At 46.5% G+C, this 23,618-nt stretch overlaps 1 protein-coding gene across 7 annotated transcripts in view; it reads left to right on the top strand.

The window, feature by feature from the left end:
• The window catches only part of E2F6 (E2F transcription factor 6), a 97,167-nt gene continuing 73,549 nt past the window's right edge, over window positions 1–23,618 (top strand). Inside the window, exons 1-3 of one of the 7 annotated variants that reach the window (XM_033939554.1) lie at window positions 99–147; window positions 796–887; window positions 13,275–13,329. Coding sequence is in view for 2 of the 7 variants with exons in the window: in XM_033939549.1 (XP_033795440.1) it covers window positions 175–228; window positions 13,275–13,329 (109 nt within the window). In the remaining 5 variants the exon portion in view is untranslated. Of the gene's footprint in view, window positions 148–172; window positions 229–795; window positions 888–4,080; window positions 4,099–13,274; window positions 13,330–23,618 lie in introns of those variants that run through there. The other 6 variants (XM_033939551.1, XM_033939553.1, XM_033939549.1 and 3 more) reach the window with 6 other exon arrangements.

The following is a 23,618-nucleotide window of genomic DNA, read 5'->3' as shown; positions in this document are numbered from 1 at the left end:
GGCTTGCCTTCGAAATCGCCCGCCCCCTCTGATGCGACTTCCTGTTTCTGAGGCAGGGCGGGAGAGAAGTTACGTCAGAGGGGTCGGGGTGCCGGGGAAGGAAAACTACGGGGCCGGTGGCGGCTGACCTCAGACATGAGTTTGCAGGTAGGCCCGGGGAGTCAGAGGCGGGATATGGCAGATCCCGGAAGAGGGAAGAGGAGGGAGTCTCCGGATGCGCTTAAAGAGGCAATCGAGTGTCTTAGTATTTCTTGTTTATCGTTCACCGGCTAATGCTTGGTTCTTTGAATGTTGCCGTTAATTTTCTTGTTGTTGTTGCTATCTAAGCATTCTACACTTGCTTTTTAGCGCGGGGTGAGCGTGAGCTCAGCATCATCTCTAGTGGACGATTGGTTTATAGTAAAGAAACTGCTAACAGGGGGTTTTGGAGCTGCAGAAGTGCTGATTAAAACCGTGCAAGTTTTGTTTTTTATTCTTGAAAATTAAATCAATCAGAGAACATCATAAAAATTAATGCAGTACTGTACATAGAGGCATAAAAAATACAATCAGATAAAAATCCATTGCAACAGAGCTGTTACTGCAATAAAGTTTCTTGTGCTAAAGGCACATGAGTTTTGAAACAGTGAGTTATTCTCCTTTACTCTTAAGTTTGTAGAAGGCATCATCTACCATTTTCTCTTAGATTTGCCTCCTGCATCTCTGGGCCGTGTCCCATCTCAGTTTTTCTTCTTTAGGTGATTTGAAAGGTTTATTTTTGATCTGTTCTGATTTAGATTTTTTTTTATTTTCAAGTCTTCATCTGAACTGTGAGACTTTTGGTGCTCCAGAGGTTCCCAGTAGAGAATGGCACAGTGGCTGATAGCCACGGGTAATCTGCCGAAACGGTGAGCAAAAAATAGTAGTTGCTACTGGGATGGGGACAAGGCCTTCACCGCCCTGTGGAGCAGTGAATTGTCTTGTCTCCGCAGTGAAGGGAACACGTGTGGTCATGGATCACACAGTCCAGGAGCCCCCTCCCACCTGATCACTGCGTCCTGCCATCTCCCTCACCTTATGTACCGAATTTAATTGTTCTCCCAGTGGCAAGCTTTAAACAAGTCGCGCGCAGGCGCTTCTGTTGAATTTTCTCCTCTGACACAACTGGAAACAGGAAGTTGCATCAGAGGAAAGATTCAACTGAAGTAGCCGCGCATGACTTTTTGAAATCGTGCCACTGGGAGAAGAACAATTAAATTCTGCACTTAAGGTGAGGGAGGGAGGGAGATGGTGGGACGCAGCGATCGGGCGGCAGGGGGCTGCTGGACAGTGTAATCCGTTAAAGGGAAAGAGATGCTGGGCCTAGTGGATGAAGACATAACAGGAAAGAGAAAGGGGAGGCAGGCAGGTGAGCCAGATGCTGAAAGCGGAGGGAAAAAGAGGGAAAGAAGCTAGATGGGTTTGGAGAGGAGAGAGACACATTGGTGTGGAAGAGGAAGAGAGGGTAAATCTGGACTTAGGAAGGTAATAGAAACAGAGGGGAAATGATGTACATGGGGGCATAGGGACATAGACATAAAGGGGAAATACAGCTGGGGGACAATTATGTGCATGGGGTCATAGGGCCAGAAACATAAAGGGGAGATACATGGGGGGACAATTATGTGCATGGGGGCATAGGGACAGAGACATTAAGGGGAGATACATGATATATGGCCACAGGAGGGAGTATACAAATAGAGGGGAGATATTAGAAATGGGGAAAATAGGAACACAGAAGGGAGATGGTTTGTGTGGATGGGATCAGATGGTTTGTGGGGATGGGTTGGGGACCGAGCTCACGGGGATGGGGCGGGGATGGGGATGAGCTCACAGAGATGGGGACAAATTTTTTTCCCCTGGTCTTTCTCTAGTTCCCAGTTTGAATAAGAGAAGACATAGGGTTACCAGACTTTCGGATTTGCTCAGACATGTCCTCTTTTTAGAAGACTCTCCAGACGGCTTTTCAAAATCTGGAGCTTTGGGTTTTGAAAAACATTGAGATTGGGGTCACGTCTGGAGGGTATCTGCACAAGTCATCGCGTTACATCTGCGCATGCGCAGATGCCTTCCAGATGCGACCCCGAAGAGATGAGGTTTGTGTGGGGCTGGGGTTGGGGGGCAGAACGAAGTAGGGTCAGGGATGGGACGAGACCACACATCCTCTAGTAACTCTTAGAAGGCACAAACTATGGTTAGAAGTCTGTAGCCGGGAGGGCAACTCTTTTACAGGGAACCTGCCTGGCCAGCCTGCCCTAACACTTTGTTGGCTCAAGGACCGTTCCCCGGTGTGGCAGATCATCGCTTGAAGTCCTTGCCAGATAGCAGACTGTGGGCCCCTGGGGGGGGGGGTCAGGTCATAGTTCCTGTTAGGGTTCTTGATGATAACTTAAGAACATAAGCAGTGCTTCTGCTGGGTCAGACCAGAGGTCCATCATGCCCAGCAGTCCGCTCACGCGGCGGCCCAACAGGTCCTCTATCTATACCCCTCTATCCTTTTTTCCAACAGAAAATTGTCCACTCCCTTCTTGAACCCCAATACTGTACTCTGTCCTATCAGGCCCTCTGGAAGTGCATTCCAGGTGTCCACCACACACGGGTGAAGAAAAACTTCCTAGCATTTGTTTTGAAGTAGAGAGCTGCACGGGAACGGGGACGACGGGAATCCCGCGGGACCCGCGGGTTCCACCTTCGGGTCACGGGGATCCTGTGGGTATGCCCCCTAGGGTCGCGGGGATCCCGTGGGGACGCCCTTCATGCTCTCGGGATCCCACGGAGTTCAATGCCTTTCCTACCTGCCCTGCTGCGAGGCCTCGTCTTCCATTTTCTTCCTGCCCTGCTGCAGCACACATAGCCAATCGGAAGTCTTCCTTGATGTCAGCGCTGACGTTGGAGGGAGGGCTTAAGCAAAGCCCTCCCTTCCTCCGACGTCAGCACTGACATCGTGAAGACTTCCGGTCGGTTGTGTGCGGCAGTGCAGGTAGGGAGAAGGCAGTGGCTTCCAAAGCGGGGGGGCGGTCCACCCTGGGTGCAGCCGTGGGGGGTGGGGGTGAGTGAGTGTGCACAGCCGGTCAGGTCCTCCGATCCACCGACAACAGGCTCGGTCGACAAACCTCCCTGCCCTGTAGCAGCGAATCTAAATTACCTTCTTACAGCAGCTTCAATACTCCAGCTGCTGTAAGAAGGTAATTTAGATCCGCGGCTACAGGGCAGGGAGATTTGTCTGACCAGGCCTGTTCTGTTGTCGGTCGGGTGGGGAAGCGGCACAAAGGTAAGGGGCAGGAAGGGAGAAAGGAAGGAAAGGTGGCGTGGAGAAGAAAAGACGCTTAAGGGAAATGGGTAAAACTGAGGGGGGAGAAGGACGCTGAAAGCACTGGGGAAGACAAAGGGGTGGAGAAGGATGCTGAAAGGACATGGGGAGGACGGGAAGGGGAGAAGGACTCTGAAAGCACATGGGGAAGACAGAGGGCGGAGAAGGACCCTGAAAGGACATGGGGGGGAAGACAGGGGGGGGAGAAGGATGCTGAAAGGACATGGGGAGGGGGGAGAAGGACGCTGAAAGCACATGGGGAAGACAGAGGGGGAGAAGGACCCTGAAAGGACAGGGGGGGAGAAGGACGCTGAAAGGACATGGAGAAGACAGAGGGGGGAGGACGCTGAAAGGACATGGGGAAGATAAAGGGGTGGAGAAGGATGCTGAAAGGACATGGGGAGGACGGGAGAGGGGAGAAGGACGCTGAAAGGACATGGGGAAGACAGGGGGGAGAAGGACACTGAAAGCACATGTGGAAGACAGAGGGGGGAGAAGGATGCTGACAGGACATGGGGAAGATGGGGGGGGAAGGACGCTAAAAGGAAATGGGGAAGAGAGAGTGGGGAGAAGACGCTGGCAGGGAAGAAGACAGAGATGCCAGACTATGGGAGGAGCGGAGGGCAGAAGATGGGTGCCAGACCAATTTGGAAGGGGGGAGAAAGGAAGAGGCACAGTAACAGAGCAAATGGAAGACGCAGAGAGAAGAGAGACAGTGGATGGAAGGAATTGAATGAGAACATGAGGAAAGCAGAAACCAGGCAACAAAGGTAGGAAAAAAAAATTTTATTTTTTTTTTTTTTTTGCTTCAGGATAAAGTAGTATATTAGTTGTGTTGATAAAAATTTATAAACATTAGAGGCTTTGGTAGAAACCTGTTTACAAAGTATGTATTCTTCCCAATTAATATTTCCAAATTAATAGTCTTTTTGCTTATTTTTAAATGGGTTTCTACCAGAGCCTTTAATTCAGTAGCATAATTAACTGAAATAACTATTTCTGAAGTTTATAGGGACGGGCGGGGAAGTAGGGGATTCCTCGCGGGGACGGAGGGGATTCCTCACGGAGACGGGTGGGAGTCCTCACGGGGACGGGTGGGACTTCTGTCCCCGCGCAACTCTCTATTTTGAAGCTGTCCCCTTTCAACTTTTCTGAATGCCCTCTCGTCCTTGAGTTTTTCGAAAGTTTGAAGAATCTGTCCCTCTCCACTTTCTCTATGCCCTTCATGATCTTGTAGGTCTCTATCAAATCCCCTCTTTTCCAGGGAAAAGAGCCCAAGTTCCTCTAATCTCTCAGCGTATGAAAGATTTTCCATACCTTTTATCAGACGTGTCGCTCTCCTTTGCACCCTCTCGAGTATCGCCATATCCTTAAGGTACGGCGACCAATATTGTACGCAGTACTGCAGATGTGGATGCACCATTGCCCGATACAAAGGCAGGATATCTTCTTTCGTTCTGGTTGTAATACTCTTCTTGATTATACCTAGCATTTTATTTGCTTTCTTAGCGGCCGCTGCGCACTGTGCTGCCGGCTTCATTGACCTGATCTCATCAGTCCTCAGTGGAATCTTCTGTGCATAGATAATTTCAAGGATCTTGGCAGAGGTTTGGAGGCTCCAGGAGAGCTCAGATCTCTAGTGCATGTCCAGCAGCTTCCAAATAGTCCCAATGATGTCAGGTCAGTAGCTGAACCTCCTCTGATTGGAAGGAGGCTTCGGCGAGGAATTGCTCAGACCACTAGGTACTGGACAATATTCGAGAGGCAAGCTCGAATTCTTTTGTCCTCTACTGGACCTGTTTGTAACAGTAACATGGCTGCTGGATATTCAGGCTGTAGAACCCATACCAGCTAAAGAATCTGGCTTGGGCAGCTACTCCAACTGTTTCATCGAGCCCAAGAAAGACTCAGACAACTAGAACCCAGTCATTGGCTGCAGAAGGTGATGACAGAGGTTAATAGTTGGATGAATTGTAACAGATTGACATTGAGTGTTCAGAAAACAAAGGTTATATGTTTTGTTCATTCATTGGGATATGCTCTTCCTGATAAAATCAACCTATTATAAGCACTCTGTTGCAAAATCCACGGAGGTAAAATATTTAGGGGTTTTACTAGATTATTGTCTTGACATTCAGGGGGCATGTATGTGCAGTGGTAACATAAAAGTATTTTTAAAAATTGTGTCTGTTGAATAGTTTACGCCCATATTTGTCTGCTTCTGTTTAGGACTGTCTTACAGAGTGGTATTATCATGCTTAGACTACTGCAATTTGGTGCTTCTGGATATACCTGCATCAGCACTGAGTGCGCTAAAAGTAACCCAGAGCACAATTGTTCGAACTCTGTTTCGATTAAGAAAGAGTGATCATGTGACAGAATGCTATATAATCTTTGTATTGATTAAAATTAGAACATCGAATCCTTTATAAATTACTGGTCATGTTGCATCTTTGTAAACACAATAAGGCGCCGAAACATTTGATGGATAGCATTCTGCCATATGAACCACAGCGCATGTTGCGCTCGGTGACTCACGATGACTTACATATTCCGACAGTGAAACAACTGTGGCTAGCTGTGTCTAGAGCTAGCATATTTTCGTGTGTGGGTCCTCGGGAGTGAAATAAGCTTCCAGGATATTTAGGACAGCAAACAAGTTTGAGAAGTTTCAAGAAAATGTTGAAAAAATACCTCTTCTGCAAGATGAAATTTGGGATTTGATTTATAGTTTTTTGATGCGAGGCACTGGTAGCTTCTTTGTAATTTTAGGAGGCTTTATATTATCACTATTATATTTTGTTCATGTTCGATTTGTTGTACTGTATGTGATTCTGTTTGTGTATGTATTCTATTTTGACCTGTCTTGGGAAAGGCGGGGAATAAATAAATAAATACAAATACAGTCTTGGGATCTGAAGTCGGTCAATGCATTGCTGAAGATACCCCAGTTCTAAATGAAGACTGCATTCAGTCATAGCTTCAGTGGCACCAGGGGAATTTCTGGCATCTCTAGATTTATCAGAGGCTTATTAATTTATTTCAATATTTCTGGCTCAAATCCCTCCTATAGAACTGCTGATAGGGATATTGCTGGCTCACTGGGACTTTAGTCCCACCCTCCCAGGCAGAGGGCAGAGCAGGGCTGGAAGATCAGGGCGAGCAGGCAGGAGACACGGGGCAGAGCAGGGCTGGAAGATAAGGGTGAGCAGGCAGGAGGCACAGGCAGAGCAGGGCTGGAAGATTGTGGCAAGCAAATAGGAGACACGGGGCAGAGCAGGGCTAGAAGATCAGGGCGAGCAGGCAGGAGACAGATCGGGGCAGAGTAGGGCTTCTATGGAGCTGGAGAGTCGGAAAGACTTTTTCGACTGGTCTCCAGCAGTCGCTTCTTGGGTTGATCGGCCAGCCCAGTTGGTTTTAAATTTTTGGTTGATGAATCACATCGCTGTCCAATTTGCATGCGTTTCTCCTCATTTGCATGCATGAATTCTAAGCTGGAGAGGTTAGTGAATGAGGCTGGAGGGAAATTTGATCATAAAGGGGTCGCAAACCAATTGTTACATGATCGGTTTGCTTTGTGAATCCAGCCCATAATTTCTTTTTGTCTCTTTGAAATGACTTTACAGGAAGCAATTGTTACAGAAACTTCTATTGGCTGATATAGATGATGAATAAGGCATCGTGATCCAATTCATAAAAGAATTAAATATAAAAGATTGTTTATACTTGGTTGCTGGTGCTTGGAAATTAGTTACAAACCAAGCCCTAAAAAATATGTGGGAACATTATTCTAAACAAATTAGAAAGACATGGAGAAGATGATGATGTCCTTAAAAACATTACTAATGATGTTCTACAGGTTCCTGTCTGCTTTGATTGTGATGTAGAGCATTGTTTTTCAACCTTTTCACACCCGTGGACCGGCAGAAATAAAAGAATTATTTTGTGGACAGGCAAACAATTATGACTAAAATTTTAAAACCCCGTTTTTGCCCCATCTTCGCGAGTTCGGTCCCCACAAATCATCTGATCCCATCCGTACAAGCCTCAGTTATAATTTTATATTGAATGTATTTTATTAAAGTATAAAAATAAACAATATTCTGTACAATTTGTCATTTTATAAATACAAATAATACAGAGCAAGGATCAACAAAACCCCCTGTCTCCCCTCCCCTTTACATATATCCCCTCTACTATCAAGAAAACTGAACAAGCCAAATTATTACAGAATGCTACACAGAAATATCATGCTAACAGAATACTGCAGTCACACATGACAGGAATAGTGTTAAGGGAATGCAACTAGGGCAACTGCCCCCTGGTCAGAGAGCAACCTAAACCAGCTGGAAGCTAAAGAAGCACTGCCTGGGCTTTGCAGTCCCCAGTTATGTCTAACACGAGCTCTAGCAGGATATATATATTTCAAATCTAATATATTCTAATCACAAAATAGAAATAAAATTATTTTTTTCTACCTTTTGTCGTCTCTGGTTTCTGCTTTCATCTTCTTTTCACTCTCTTCCCTCCAGCATCTGCCCTCTCTGTCTCTTCAATCCAGCATCTGCCCCTTCCATCCACTGTCTGCCCTCTCCCCCTTCCATATGGTATCTGTCTTCTTTCTATGCCGCTCTCCCCTTTCCATCCAGCCTGTGCCCCCTCTCTCCTTTTTACATGATTCATTCCAACTTCACTGCTCTCTTCATTTTTATCTCTCCTACACCAGATCTAGCATCGTTGTCTCTATCTGCTTATTTCTCTGCTGATCCCTTCCCATCATCAATCTCTCTACATTCTCATGTCTGTCTCTCCCCTTCCCCTACTCTAATCTCCCTGCCAGCTGTTTCCTTCCTTTTTCCCTTCTCCCTTCCCTCCTCCTCCTGTCCAGCAGTAACTCTTCCCTTCCTCCCCTCCCAGCAGCATCTCTCCTTCTCCCTCTCCAGTAGCAGATGTCCCTTTTTTCCCTTGCCCAGCAGCTTTACAGATTCATTTCCCTCCTCCCCTCCCAGCAGCATCTCTCCTCCCTCTCCAGTAGCAGCTGTCCCTTTTTTCTCTTGTCCAGCAGCTTCCCAGATTCCTTTCCCTCCTCCCCTCCCAGCAGCATCTCTCCTTCTCCCTTTCCAGTAGCAGCTGTCCCTTTTTTTCCTTGCCCAGCAGCTTCCCAGATTCCTTTCCCTCCTCCCCTCCCAGCAGCATCTTTCCTTCTCCCTCTCCAGTAGCAGATGTCCCTTTTTTCCTTGCCCATCAGCTTTCCAGATTCATTTCCCTCCTCCCCTCCCAGCAGCATCTCTCCTTCTCCCTCTCCAGTAGCAGCTGTCCCTTTTTTTCCTTGCCCAGCAGCTTTCCAGATTTCTTTCCCTCCTCCCCTCCCAGAAGCATCTCTCCTCCCTCTCCAGTAGCAGTTGTCCCTTTTTTTCCCTTGCCCAGCAGCTTCCCAGACTCTGATAGTGGCTTTCTCCCCTCCCAGCAGCTCTTCTTACTTCCCAGCGCAGCGAATCAAGAAGGCAGCTTCGGGTCCTTTGTTGGGTCGCCCCGCCTCTGAGGAAAGAGGAAGTTGCATCATTAGAGGCAGCCGTGACTCAGCAAAAGCCCCGAGGCTGCCTTCGTGAATTGCTGCGCTGGGAAGTAAAGGAGAGCTGCAGAGGGGAGAAAGCCACTGTCGGAGGCTCCCCATGATCTCTCCTGCCCAGTGGACAAGCTAAAAATATCTCATCGATCTTGCCGGCCCTGTGCGGACTGGCAGGAAATTGAACTTCATCATTCTCGCCAGCCCTGCGCGGACCGGCAGAAATTTCCTGCGGACCGGCGGTTGAAGAACAGTGATGTAGAGCATTGTTCTTCAACCGTCGGTCTGTGGACCGGTGCCGGTCTGCAGGAAATTGCCGGTCCGCACAGGGCCGGCGAGATTGATTAACTTCAGTTTCCTGCTGGCCCGCGCAGGGCCGGCAAGATCGAGATATTTTCAGCTGGTCCGCGCTGAGCAGGAGAGATCATGGGGAGCCTCCGACAGTGGCTTTCTCCCCTCTCTGCAACTCTCCTTACTTCCCAGCGCAGCGATTCAGGAAGGCAGCCTTGGGGCTTTTGCTGAGTCACGGCCACCTCTGATGATTCAACTTCCTCTTTCCTCAGAAGCGGTGCAACTCAACAAAGGACCTGAGGCTGCCTTCCTGAATCACTGCACTGGGAAGTAAGGAGAGCTGCTGGGAGGGGAGAAAGCCACTATCAGAGTCTGGGAAGCTGCTGGGCAAGGGAAAAAAAGGGACAGCTGCTATTGGACCTGGAGGGAAGGAGAAGGAGAGATTCTGCTGGGAGGGGAGGAAGGGAAGAGAATTACTGCTGGACAGGAGGAGAAGGAGGGAAGGGAGAAGGAAAAAAGGAAACAGCTGGCAGCTGCTGGGCAAGGGAAAAAAAGGGACAGCTGCTATTGGACCTGGAGGGAAGGAGAAGGAGAGATTCTGCTGGGAGGGGAGGAAGGGAAGAGAATTACTGCTGGACAGGAGGAGAAGGAGGGAAGGGAGAAGGAAAAAAGGAAACAGCTGGCAGGGAGATTAGAGGAGGGGAAGGGAAGAGACAGGCATGAGAAAGTAGAGAGATTGATGGGAAGGGGTCAGCAGAAAAATAAGCAGAGAGGGACAACGATGGTAGATCTGGTGTAGGAGAGATAAAAATGAAGAGAGCAGTGAAGTTGGAATGAATCATGTAAAAAGGAGAGAGGGGGCACAGGCTGGATGGAAAGGGGAGAGCGGCATAGAAAGAAGACAGATACCATATGGAAGGGGGAGAGGGCAGACAGTGGATGGAAGGGGCAGATGCTGGATTGAAGAGACAGAGAGGGCAGATGCTGGAGGGAAGAGAGTGAAAAGAAGATGAAAGCAGAAACCAGAGACGACAAAAGGTAGAAAAAAATAATTTTATTTCTATTTTGTGATTAGAATATATTAGATTTGAAATATATATATCCTGCTAGAGCTCGTGTTAGACATAACTGGGGACTGCAAAGCCCAGGCAGTGCTTCTTTAGCTTCCAGCTGGTTTAGGTTGCTCTCTGACCAGGGGGCAGTTGCCCTAGTTGCATTCCCTTAACACTATTCCTGTCATGTGTGACTGCAGTATTCTGTTAGCATGATATTTCTGTGTAGCATTCTGTAATAATTTGGCTTGTTCAGTTTTCTTGATAGTAGAGGGGATATATGTAAAGGGGAGGGGAGACAGGGGGTTTTGTTGATCCTTGCTCTGTATTATTTGTATTTATAAAATGACAATTGTACAGAATATTGTTTTTTTTTATACATTAATAAAATATATTCAATATAAAATAATAACTGAGGGATCAGATGATTTGCAGGGACCAAGTTCGCGGAGATGGGGTGGAAACGGGGTTTTAAAATTTTAGTCCTAGTAGTTTGCCTGTCCACAAAATTATTTTATTTCTGCCAGTCCACGGGTGTAAAAAGGTTGAAAAACACTGATGTAGAGAATGTCAGTGAATGGATATGCAGTGAAGCTAATGATCCAGGGTAACAGATCATAACAGATGATGAAATTGTAGAATCAGTACAAGTCAAGGAACCGGAGGTTACTGCTGATGTGGGACCAACACATGCAGAAGCCTAAATGTTTAAATACATCAGTGACTTGGCTAGAAAAGCAGAAAGAGAATTGGAAAAATTATGATAGATTAAGTTATAGTTTTTGGTGGAATTCATTGTGCCATATTTTTAAAATGGAGAAAATAATAGCTGTCCAACGAGGAAGTTATAAAAAGTTTATGGAGGTCTGGGAGCCATTAACAAATTATTGTAAGGATTAATTATAATTGAGTAATTAATAGTTTATTTCTCTCCTTTTGATTATTGAAGTATAAAGAGGGGGAGGGGGAGGATTTTATTTGTATAAAATTATATGATTATATTGGAAGAAGGATGGGAGGGCGAAGTTATAGTTTGATTTCAGTGAATGTATGATTAATAAGTATTATTATAGTTTATATGATTGTAGAATGAATTACTTGTTGAAAGTTTTAAAATGAATAAAGAAAAAAAAAAAGAAAGAGAGCAGTGCAACCCAGCTTCTTTGTCTGAAAAGCCTACATGAATGCAGCACAGAAATAAAAAACAGCACTGAAGCAATTAAGTATTCTTTTTTTAAATAGAAATACAGCAGTATATGTTATGTTAATCAGGTTTTCTATTCCGCCTTTACCTATTCAGTTCAAAGTTGGATTACATTAGAAGTTGGATCAGTTGCCCAGGAAGTTACAATGAACAGTTTGACATTCAATAGGGTTGCTAGTATAGGTAGATCAGTACAGTTATTAATATAGTTAAAGTCATAGTTACAATTATCCCAGGACAAGCAGGCAGCATATTCTCTACATGTGGGTGACATCACCGATGGAGCCCCCAAGCGGACATTTTCGCAAGCAGACTTGCTTAAAAACCTTCTAGCTTGCAAATGTACCGCGCATGCGCGAGTGTCCCTCCCGCCCGACTCAGGGCATGCGTCTCCTCAGCGTGTCCTCAGTTCTAAGTTTTACGCGGAGCCAGAAGCCCTGCTCCCTTGGTCTGCGCGAATTCGTAGTGCCTCTTTGCACCACAGCTTGCTTTTTTGTTTTCGGGTGAGTCGCTGTGCTGCGCATCTTTGTTTGTACAAGTTCCTTCCTATTTCTTTTTTCCGACCGGGTGGTCAGTTTTTGTCGGGCCGCAGAGCCGCGGTTGTATTTTGTCCTATGTTCTGGCCTCTGACCAGGTTTAAGAACTGCACTAAGTGCAACCGGGTGATCTCCATCACCGACCCCCATCGTCGGTGTGTGGAGTGCCTGGGTGCTGAACATCAAGCTGAGTCTTGCCCGCGTTGTGTCACCCTCCAACCGCGGGGTCTTCGTCGGCATGTGGCCAAGATTCTTCAAGTTTTTGGCCCCATGGAACCCGAAGGGTCGACCTCGGCCCCGGTTGTCAGGGCCTCGGCTTCAAAGGCCTCGACCTCGATGAAGTCGCTCTCGACCTCGAAGACGTCGACCACGGCTCCGCCTGCCGCCTAGGCTTCTGGTAAGTCTCCGCTTCCCTCCTCAGATGTGCTGGCGAAGAAGCCAACCTCGGAGTCTCTTGTGAGTGCCGCATCTTCGGCCTCGTTGAGACATCATTTGAAGTGTGCCTTCTCATGTAGGGAATACTGTTCCTCGAGGTCGCCCCCAAAGGAGCGCACTGCTGCACCTCAACTCCAGCATCCTATTGTTTCAGTGCGTCCTCCTAAGACTCAGCCACCTGCTCCGTTGAAGCCTGGGCCGTCTTTTTGACAATTCCTGTCTGAGCCTGCCGGCTCCCTTCCTCCTGGAGACCTCCCCCCTTCCCGGGGGAAGCCTCCATCATTTCTATCCTCAGTGGGAGAAACTTACCACAGACCTGTGGGTCCTTTCCATCGTCCGGGAGGGGTACTCCCTTCTCCCCGTCGCACCTTCCCCTTCTGCGGGAAGCGCAGGCCCTCCTTCTCCTCAGGGTGGTCGAGGAAGTTCCTCAGGATCAACTCAACACGGAATTTTGCGACATTCCCTTTTGTGCATCACAAGAAGAGCTCATTTAAATACTAATGCACACCTTATGATACATTTGCATAAGGTTCTCAGTGGCTGCTTTGAGGTTTGGTAGCAGACTCCAAAAACCTTTAAACATCAGCAGAAGAGCTTTTCGTGGCAGTAAGCCTGCTTTTTAACAAGTCATACTACTATGGAAAGCTTTAGAGCATTAGGGCTTAACAGCCTAAATCTTAGGACTTGCTGGAAATGGGCATTTGTTGCTTTTGAATTGTTGTGTAGGGCAATGAAAATGTGATATGACAATACCATAGTTGGTTCAGCTTTGCATATCTGCTTTATTTAAATGATCAGTGTCTGCAGACTAGTGTTTACCTTCTGGCTTTTATAACAAAAATTATTATTATTTTTTTTATAGACTGGGGAACTGTCCGGTAGAGAAGAGGAGGATAAACACTTTGTTGCCATAAGAAGTAAGTGTGCAACTGTATAATAAAATTAGAATGTGATGATTGGGTGTTTAAATCCTGAAATTCTTTATAAATGACACCGTTGAGTTGCGTGTTTCTTTGTGACATTCAAATTGTATTTTGGAGCCTAAGTATAAATGGGTTTTGCATCTTTATAGTGCAATTAGAATAGGTTTTCAGGACTGGCTTTTGTTTATTGGGGATGCTGAAGGAATGGTGATCATGGCCCTTTGCAGGTAGGAATCAAGTCCAAACCATTGGTCTTTGCTGATACTGCTGTGTTTGTGAACTTTTAAAAAGGTTTGAAAACATTACCTTTTAAATTTAATGTGGACCTTGGGTGTTGCACCCAAGAAAAGGATCTGGGTGTCATTGTAGACAATATGATGAAACCTTCCGCCCAATGTGCGGCAGCAGCCAAAAAAGCAAACAAGTTGGTTAGCAAGACAAAGAATGTTATAATGCCTCTGTATTGCTCCATGGTGTGACCTCACCTGGAGTATTGTATTCAGTTCTTGTCTCCATATTTCAAGAAAGATATAACGGCACTAGAAAAGGTTCAAAGAAGAGTGGCCAAGATGATCAAGAGGATGGAACTCCTCTCGTATGAGTAAAGACTAAAAAGGTTAGGGCTCTTCAGCTTGGAAAAGAGGCGGCTGAGGGGAGATGTGATTGAAGTCTACGAAATTCTGAGTGGAGTAGAACAGGTGCAAGTGGATCAATTTTTCTCTCTATCAAAAATTACAAAGACTATGGGACGGTTCATAGACAGTGGAGCGCAAGACGTCAGCGCGCTGACAATCCAGTGCCGACAATTCGGCGCAAGACAGAAGCGCGCGGGGGAAAAAGTAATTTTTAAAGAGCTCCGACGGGGGTTTGGGGTGGCAACCCCCCACTTTATTGGTTAGTGTTTGTGCTGCTGTTGGAGGGGGGATCAGGGGGTTGGAAACCTCTATTATAGCGAAAACGGAAGTTTTTCTGATTTTTGGGGGGAAAAGTTCCATTTTCTCTATAATGTGGGAGGTTTCACTCCCCCCCCCCCCCCGCAATGGCAGCGCAAACACTAACCAATAAAGTGGGAGAGGTTGCCACCCCAAACCCCCAGTCGGAGCTCTTTAAAAATTATTTTTTCCCCCGCGCGCTTCTGTCTTCCGCCGAATTGTCGGCGCTGGATTGTCGGTGCGCGATTATCCCGTCACCCTATGGGACACTTGAAGTTACAGGGAAATACTTTTAAAACCAATAGGAGGAAATATTTTTTCACTCAGAGAATAGTTAAGCTCTGGAACGTGTTTCCAGAGATTGTGGTAAGAGCAGACCAGCGTAGCTGGTTTTAAGAAGGATTTGGACAATTTCCTGGAGGAAAAGTCCATAGTCTGTTATTGAGAAAGACATGGGGCAAGCCATTGCTTACCCTGGATCAGTAGCATAAAATGTTGCTACTCTTGGGTTTTGGCCAGGTACTAGTGACCTGGATTGGGCACCATGAGAACGGGCTACTGGGCTTGATGGACCTTTGGTCTGACCCAGTAAGGTTATTCTTACATTCTTATCTGAGATGATGGGTGAGGGAACAACAGTTGTTTTTTTACCATCTTTATTTCCTTAATATCTATTTTTCTGTATTTTTGTCTGTGAATGTATATTTGTAATTATAGTAATGTGAATGAGGGCAAGCCTGGAGCCCAGGTAAGACAGATCCACAGTGACGTTGCAGGTAAAGAAAAAGCACATTTATTAAAGCTGTTGGGTCAGGTAGGAGGAAAAAGGGAACATAAAACTAGTTAGTAAATGTAACAATGTCCTCATCTGACCTGTTTCTGCAGGGCCACTGTGTACTTTATTGTCTCTCAGTATAAACTCACTTTACTTGTCCATGGCCTGGTTCCTTAAAGTTAACAGGGAAGTCTCTAGTGATTACTCAGCTCAAAGTACAAAAACTGAAGGGTTCCAAGTGGAGCTTGGCCTACCTGACTGTATAGCAGTTGCAGTTCACATATAAGTGGTGAAGACACATGCTGTGGGCCATTGCCACTTCTCTCTGGGCCTCCTTAACCTAGCTATGGCTTTAGCTTTTATACTTCCTGGACCATGCCCTTCTAGTCCCATCCCTACTGTGTCACTTCCTCTCTGGATGGGACTGTGAGCTGGATGCTCTAAAATTGCCGTTAAAATCCTATGCGTTGCTGTGTTGCCAGTAAATTGTCAGATCTGAAAATGGTGATCGATGTTCAAACAATTTTGCATGAAAATGAGTTTTGCGGTGGTCTGCTGTAGTCCCATCTGATCAGTCGTTAGAGAAAGCGGCTAACACATTCACAGAGCTGGCAGGAGAAGCTGACACATGCACAGAACAAGACCCCCCTCCCCCACTCGAAGTTAAAAAAAAAAAATCGGCAGGAGGGATGCCCCTTTCCTCCTGCCTAGGGCACCTGGACCTCACTCCCCAAAGATCAGCAGGAGGGATGCCCACTCCCTCCTGCCTCAGCCACCCGGACTCCCGTGCAGATCAGCAGGCAGGAGGGATGCCCACTTCCTCCTGCTTTGGCCACCTTGATCCCACATTGAAGACTGGCCTTGGCCCCCGGACCTCCGTGCAGATCAGCAGATAGGAGGGATGTCTACTCCCTCCTGCATCAGCCACCCGGATCCCCTACCCCCACACCCGTGACCCAACCCCCAACCCATCCCATGTACCTTATTAAAACAGCAAACAGGATAGATGCTCACTCTCTCCTGCCGGCAGGCCTGCCTCTTCAAAATGACGGGCCTTCTTTTTCCCGGTGCATCCTGAGATTGATTGATTAATTTGATTGGTTCAGATACTTAAGGCCTCTCCTATGGGAGAGGCCTTTAGTGACTGAACCAATCAGAATCTTAGGCCCCCTCCCAGTGCATCCCAGGACTAGACTTCATGAATCAGTACGTCAAGCTCCATCGCTGGCTGTATTCGAATCTAGGCTAAAGGCCCACTTTTTTGAGGCTGCTTTTTAACTCCTAAATCCTACTCACTTGTAAACTACCCACATTGTTTTAATCATCCCTACTGTAAGCAATTCCCTAATCCCTTATTTGTCCTGTTTGTCTGTTTTGATTAGATAGTTCCTGCTCAGCAGAGCTTATAATCTCTTGCGTATTTTACTGTATAGTGCTATAGAAATATGAAGTTGTAGTAGTAGTGGTGGTCTGACCCAATATGGCTATTCTTATTGTTCTTATGCATTTTGCATTGTGAGGATCCTCAAGCACTTTAGGATGCCTCCACACCTACTACTTCTACTTATCATTTCTATAACACTACTAGACATATGCAACGCTGTACGAAGTATATGCAGGTACTTTCTCTGTCCCTAGCAGATTCACAGTCTAAAGTATGGGGTAAGCCAGTGCGTACCCTAGGACTGCTGGTATGAAATGTTGGGTTTCTGTCAGGTACTTGTGACCTGGATTGGCCATAATGGAAACAGGATACTGTGTTAGTGGTAAAAAATGCTGCACGTGATCCAGGGGATGAGAGAGAGAGAAATGTTGGATGTGGCAGTAGAGGGGGTGGGAGAGATCTGGGAGAGATCTATCTAGCTAGGTCTGGGGCGGAGCTTAGGCGGAGGTACTCGATTGATATTTGTTAGACTTAGAGCACGGGTCTCAAAGTCCCTCCTTGAGGGCTGCAATCCAGTCAGGCTTTCAGGATTTCCGCAATGAATATGCATGAGATCTACGTGCATGCACTGCTTTCAATGCATATTCATTGGGGAAAACTTGAAAACCCGACTGGATTGCAGCCCTCAAGGAGGGACTTTGAGATCCCTGGCTTAGAGGGTACTTGGCTTGAAGAAGTTGAGAAACTCAGGTTTCCTTGTCATCAACAGCAGATGATATCCATCAACCAGCAGGTGGAGAAAGAGAGCACTGAATTGTCCTCAGGTATATCTTGGATGCACAGCCTCTTGGCCAACCAGTATACTCTTATCTCTAGCAGGCTGATGGATGTGTTCTCGCAATTCCTGGATTCTATGGGTGGATTTCGAGCCAGGCTTGGCTGTTTGGAAAGAGGGGTATTCTGGCACATGGTGCCAGCTTTGGAGGTTACACCTGAGCCCTCCCTGCTCCCTACCTCACCCTCTTCAGGGTAACACCTGTGCCCCAAATCAATATATATTATGGAGGAATCAGAGAGAAAAACTGCAACAAAATATAATAACTCTCTGTAATACACTCTGTCTGTTAGAATATGGACCAGTGGTCAGTGCTCAATACACCAACCCGATCTCTAAACTGAATAAAGTGTAAACTGATTAATTTCTTTTATAAGAGGAGGGGCCTCAGATCCCCGTGCGCTGCCAGCAGTCAGCTTATCAGCCGCACTAGAAAGGGAAACAACCTCATCGGCCTTGCTCCCCCTCCTGCCAGTCATATTCTAACAGACAGAGTGTATTACAGAGAGTTAACACCTGTGCCCCCCAGGTCCCTTACCCCAACCAACATGGTGCCTTGTGTAAATTTTCCTTTCTCTCAAAGAAAGCAAGAGAAAGATTGAAGATAAAGGAGTACTGGTTTTCACAGGCTGGATATTCTTCACTCATGGAGGTATGTGTTCTGGCTATTTCTCCTGGCCATCCCTATTCAGCTTGTGAGTGAATGACTATTTACTGTTGGAAGTCAGCACAATCCAGGCAGGAGGGGGAGGGAGGCTGATGGGGTTGTTTCCCTTTCTAGTGCGGCTAATAAGCTGACTGCTGGCAGTGCATGGGGATCTGAGGCTCCTCCTCTTATAAAAGAAATTAATCAGTTTACACTTTATTCAGTTTAGAGATCGGGTTGGTGTATTGAGCACTGACCACTGGTCCATATTCTAACAGACAGAGTGTATTACAGAGAGTTAACACCTGTGCCCCCCAGGTCCCTTACCTGAACCAACATGGTGCCTTCTGTAAATTCTCCTTTCCCTCAAATAAAGGAAGATTAAAGGTAAAGGAGTACTGGTTTTCACCAGCCGATCACTCCATAGGAGGCTGGATATTCTTCACTCATGGAGGTATGTGGTCTGGCTATTTCTGCTGGCCATCCCTACTCAGCTTGTGGGTGAATGTTTTTTCTTTGCTCGTTCTTCTTGTCGGGGGCTCTGGGGTGTGTCACGGTTCATGGCTGCAGGGCTTGACAAGGGCTCGATGGAACTAATTTCCCTGGGCCCAGGAGCCTAGTTTGGGGTAACCCAGCGGTATCCTTTCCTCTCCGGGGAGGGGGGGGGCACTGGCACCGGTGGTGGCGACAAGGATTTCTGATGCTTTCCCGTGCAAATGTGCTGAGGCAGTTTTTTCCTTGCTGTCTCGCAGATTTTTTTTCAGTTGCCGGTAGTGGCCAGGTGGTACACAGATTTTCAGCAATGGCATGCGGTTGGAATGTGAATTTGCTGTTTGGTGAACGGGTCGCTGCTTTGGCGTGATCTTGATGAGACGTGCTGGTTTTCACGGTGCAGCGGTAAAGGCTGCTCTAGGGCACCGTGAATCAGCAGGATGTTCGGGGGCCAGGCACTTTCAGCATGGTTTAGTTGCGGGTAAGCGGGCAAGCAACCAGAAAGTTTCCCCTGTGCTAATCAGGCATATTTCATACTACTAGTTTTTTTGTAGTGGTAGTCGTCGTTTCAGTAAGGGACAGGACGTTTTCAGATGTTTGGAGCTACAGCTGGCTTATAATTTTGCCCGGAGTCCGTAGTAACATTGTCTCCAGCAGTGCTTATCGAAGAGGAAGGTGCCCGGGTAGTTGGTCACCAGCAGCTTCTGGGCTGAACTGGCAGTTAGGACTTGTCTGGAGCTTCAATTTTTTATGTTTATGTCGGGTCATCCGAGGGAAGTGTGGCAGGACCACTGTGGCTTCTGTTTTCTGGATCAGAAAAGAGAAATATTCCTGTGGCTTAGGTCTCAGATTAGAAATATTCCTGTGGCTTAGGCCTCGGTGGAGAAATATTCCTGTGGCTTGGACCTCAGTGGAGAAATATTCCTGTGGCTCGGGCCTCGGTGGAGAAATATTCCTGTGGCTCGGGCCTCGGTGGAGAAATATTCCTGTGGCTCGGGCCTCGGTGGAGAAATATTCCTGTGGCTTGGGCCTCTGGAGAAATATTCCTGTGGCTCGGACTTCAGTGGAGAAATATTCCTGTGGCTCTGGCTTGGTGGAGAAATATTCCTGTGGCTCGGGCCTCGGTGGAGAAATATTCCTGTGGCTCGGGCCTCGGTGGATAAATATTCCTGTGGCTCAGACCTCAATGGAGGCCATTGCTCTTCATGAGCTTCAGCAGGGCGGGTAGTCGTGGTTCCCAGTGCAGGTGAGCTGAAGAGTGTCAGAATATTGCGTGTTGCTGCTTCCTGCTCCCTGCGCCACTCCGGGTTGGCCATCGCGGTATGGTGAGTGTGGTGTCATGGCATCTGAGCTATGCCGGAGTCCACTTGTTGCAGCTAGGTTGGGCAGCAGCGAGCGGTAGGACCCAGTCGCCACCACACAATCAGTGGGTTGGCGTTGGCCAGGGCACCATTTCACTTATGGCCCGAGTGTACCTTGTTTAGTCCCGGCCAGCTACCGGTTAGCTGTGGTTAGGTTAGTTGTGGGCTAATTTGCAGCTTTCTCTCTTTTGCTCAGAGTTTGTTCTTTCTACTCCTTCTTGGTTCATCCATGTTGAGGAGTGGACAAGAGGTTGGACCAGCTACCTCAGTGCCCTGAGGTTACCACTGTATCTCTGTGGGACTCTGGGAAAGCCACTTAACACTTCATTGCCTGGGTACAGAGGAGAAGCTTCCACCCGCAGACACACGTGACTTCAGGCAGGCTCCGGTGGCCTGCACAAATTACACTAATGTGCCACGAATATAAAGGGAAGGGAGGGAGATGCTTGGACCGCGCGAGAGGTGCTGAAGGGGGGTGGCGAGAGGGAAGGGTGGTGGTAGAAAGGAATGGAACAGATGCTGAAGGGAGGTGGGGAGGAACAGGCGCTTAAGGGCGTGGGGAGGAACAGACGCTGAAGGGAAATGGGGAAGACTGAGTGGGGAGAAGATGCTGAAGGGAAATGGGGAAGACAGAGAGGGGAGAAGACGCTGAAGGGAAATGGGGAACAGAGAGTAGGGAGAAGACGCTGGAAGGGAAGAAGACAGAGATGCCAGACTATTGGGGGAGCGGAGGAAAGAAAATGGGAGCCAGACCAATTGGAGGGGGTGAAGGGAGAGGCACAGTAACAGAGCAAATGAAAGACGCAGAGAGAAGACAGACAAGTGGAGGGAAGAATTGAATGAGAAGATGAGGAAAGCAAAAACCAGACAACAAAGGTAGAAAAAAAATTTTCTATTTACAGTCAAACCTTGGTTTGCGAGCATAATTCATTCCAGAAGCATGCTTGTAATCCAAAGCACTCGTATATCAAAGCAAATTTCCCCATAGGAAATTATGGAAACTCAGAAGATTTGTTCCACAACCCAAAAACTTTCATACAAAATACTATGGGGCTCATAATCGAAAGAGAAAAGCGTCCAAAAACCGGCCTAAGTCGGCACTTAGATGAACATTTCCCAAATACATCCAAGTGCCGATAATAAAAACAGGTTTTGGACGTATTTCTAAACGACCTAGGCTTACATAGTGCCGCTGAACGACCAAAGCTAAACGGGGTGTTTCGGAAGGAATATCGAGGGCGGGAGTTGGGCAGGACATAGGTCGGCTTAGACTTAGTCATACAGCATGTATAACCGAAAGTTATACAGCCCAGGATCGACAGAACTTGGACGTTATGACTTAGACCAGTGGTCTCAAACTCAAACCCTTTCCAGGGCCACATTTTGGATTTGTAGGTACTTTGGAGGGCCTCAGAAAAAATAGTTAATGTCGTATTAAAGAAATGACAATTTTGCATGAGGTAAAACTCTTTATAGTTTATAAATCTTTCCCTTTGGCTAAGTCTTAATAATAACATTGTAATTTATAGCTAATATTGTAATTTATAGCTAAAGAGACATATGATCAAGAAACTGTTTTGCATACCGAGGGCCTCAAAATAGTACCTGGCGGGCCGCGACTTTGAGACCACTGATTTAGACCATATAAAACATGGTCTAAGTCACAAAAAAACCACCTAAAGTCACCAGATAAGCACTACAAACACATAAAACAGACCCCCACACACTACCCCAGTGATCACCGACCCCCCTCCCATCCCCATAAAAATATTAATCACACCTTTAAAATTCAGCCTCCAGACCATCATCATCTGGCCGCCTGGCATAGGAAAGCCTAGTCGCCCAGCACAGAGGCAGCTTAAGTCGTCTTGGGGGTGGGTTAGGGACCCATAGAGAGGAGGACCCATGCCCATAAGCCCCTGTAATCACTGCATTGATACTTAAACATGTACACTCCCCTAGCCACCCCCAAAACCCTTTTGTACTGGCATATAAGTGGCTCCTGCAGCCATAAAGGCTATTAGGGTGGTAGATAAGTGGGTCTAGGGGATTCTGGAGGTGGTTTGGGGGGCTCACCGTGACCTATAAGGGAGTTGTAGGGAGGAGAAGACATGGCACCCTTTTTGTGAAGTTCACAGCAGTGCCCTGTAAGGTACCACACTATTTAGGTGGCATGTCTGGGTGTGCAGTCCATCACTTTGCAGACCCCTCCCACGTCCAACAGGGCTTTTTCTAGGTGTTTTTGACTTGGACAAAAAGTTGGACGGAAATGTGGTATAAAGATGGACATTTTAGCGGCTTGGACGATCAGATCAGCAGGACATATAATTAGACGATTTTCGAAACAAAAAAAATTTTGGACATATTTTTTGAAAATGTGTCCTAGGCTGTTTTTAACTTTGAATGACTTGCAAGTTGGACGCAAACGGACTTAAGACGTCACTTTCGATTATGCCCCTCCACATGAACTTGTATTGCAAGACCTCACTCATTTAGAACAGTCACTACACTCTTGCAGCGTTAGAGAGAGAAGAACCATTGGCTCAGTTGTGATGATGTGACACGTGTATACTGTATGTATTCGTATTGCAAGACTTTGCTCATTTAGAACAGTCACTACACTCTTGCAGTGTCAGAGAGAGAAGAATCATTGGCTCAGTTGTGATGTTTGTATATTCTATGTACTTGTATTGCAAGACATTGCTTGTATATCAAGTTAAAATTTAATAAAATGTTTTGCTTGTCTTGCAAAACACTTGCAAACCAAGATACTTGCAATCCAAGGTTTTACTGTATTTTCTTTTTTTTTTTTTGTTTTGCTTTAGGATAAAGTAGTATATTAGTTGTGTTGTTAAAAATTTATAAACAAAGCCCTGCCAGCTGAATATCTTTCTCTAGTTCAGCAGCCAGAACTTTGATTTATAAGGAAGGAATAAGCTAAATATTGCAGTACTGCGGCTTGTATGCATGCTGCGAGGACATTAATCGCAGGAATGGGGCGGTGACAGGTATGGTGGTCGCAGGGACGAGTTGGTGACGGGGACAAAGTTTTCCCCCATGTCATTCCCCTGTGACTGTATATACCCTTTGTGGATTGTTTTTCTGATTATTGTTTTTAAGTTATTTGGATGCTTATTAAACTACAAACTGGTAAATCTGATCTTCTATACCACAATCTTTTTGCTATTTTACTGCTTCATTTCCTTTGTGGAACCTTTTGGTGCTATTTAGATTTTGTGTTTTTTAATTTATGTACATGCTACTAAAGATACAATGTTGAACAAACATATAAACAATGTACCACTTTGTTTTTTCAGTTCACTCAATAATTCTAAATATCCTGATTCTTTTGTTTGTGTCCATGATTTGTTCTAGTTATTTAGTTTCTTCAGTCGAACAGTCCAAAAACCATGATGAATATATCTTTTCAATAGTCACAAATTTGGCATTTTGTGGTAGGACCTCTTGTGCGATTCGCAACTCCTCACTGGGTCTCTCAAAAACTGTAAGGAAGATGCTGGCGTAGCAGTGATTTTCCAGCACTGCTAGTGTTATCCTCTGCACTTTTCTGCTTCAGTCTACCCCCCTGTGAAGCAACTTCTGTTTCCAGTTGGGTGGATCGCAGCAAAGGAACCGTACAAAGGAGACTAAGGGCAGTGCTAGAGAATCTCTGCTGTGCTGGCAAACTCCTTGTAGTTTTCCTGGTGAGGGGGTCTTTGGAACCGGGTGGGAAGGTCATTCAATGTAACAGGAGGGAATAGGGAGTGAGGGAGAAGAAGGGAGAGATTCTGAATGAGGGGCAGAGAGGAGAGGTACGGGGTGGCACGTGGATGGAAGGAAAGAAGATGGTGGCACATT

Source organism: Geotrypetes seraphini, chromosome 3 (genome assembly GCF_902459505.1).
Source record: "Geotrypetes seraphini chromosome 3, aGeoSer1.1, whole genome shotgun sequence".
Taxonomy (NCBI): Eukaryota; Metazoa; Chordata; class Amphibia; order Gymnophiona; family Dermophiidae; genus Geotrypetes; species Geotrypetes seraphini.
The sequence above is the reverse complement of the archived record's forward strand: the minus strand, read 5'-3'. Positions and strand labels throughout refer to the sequence as shown.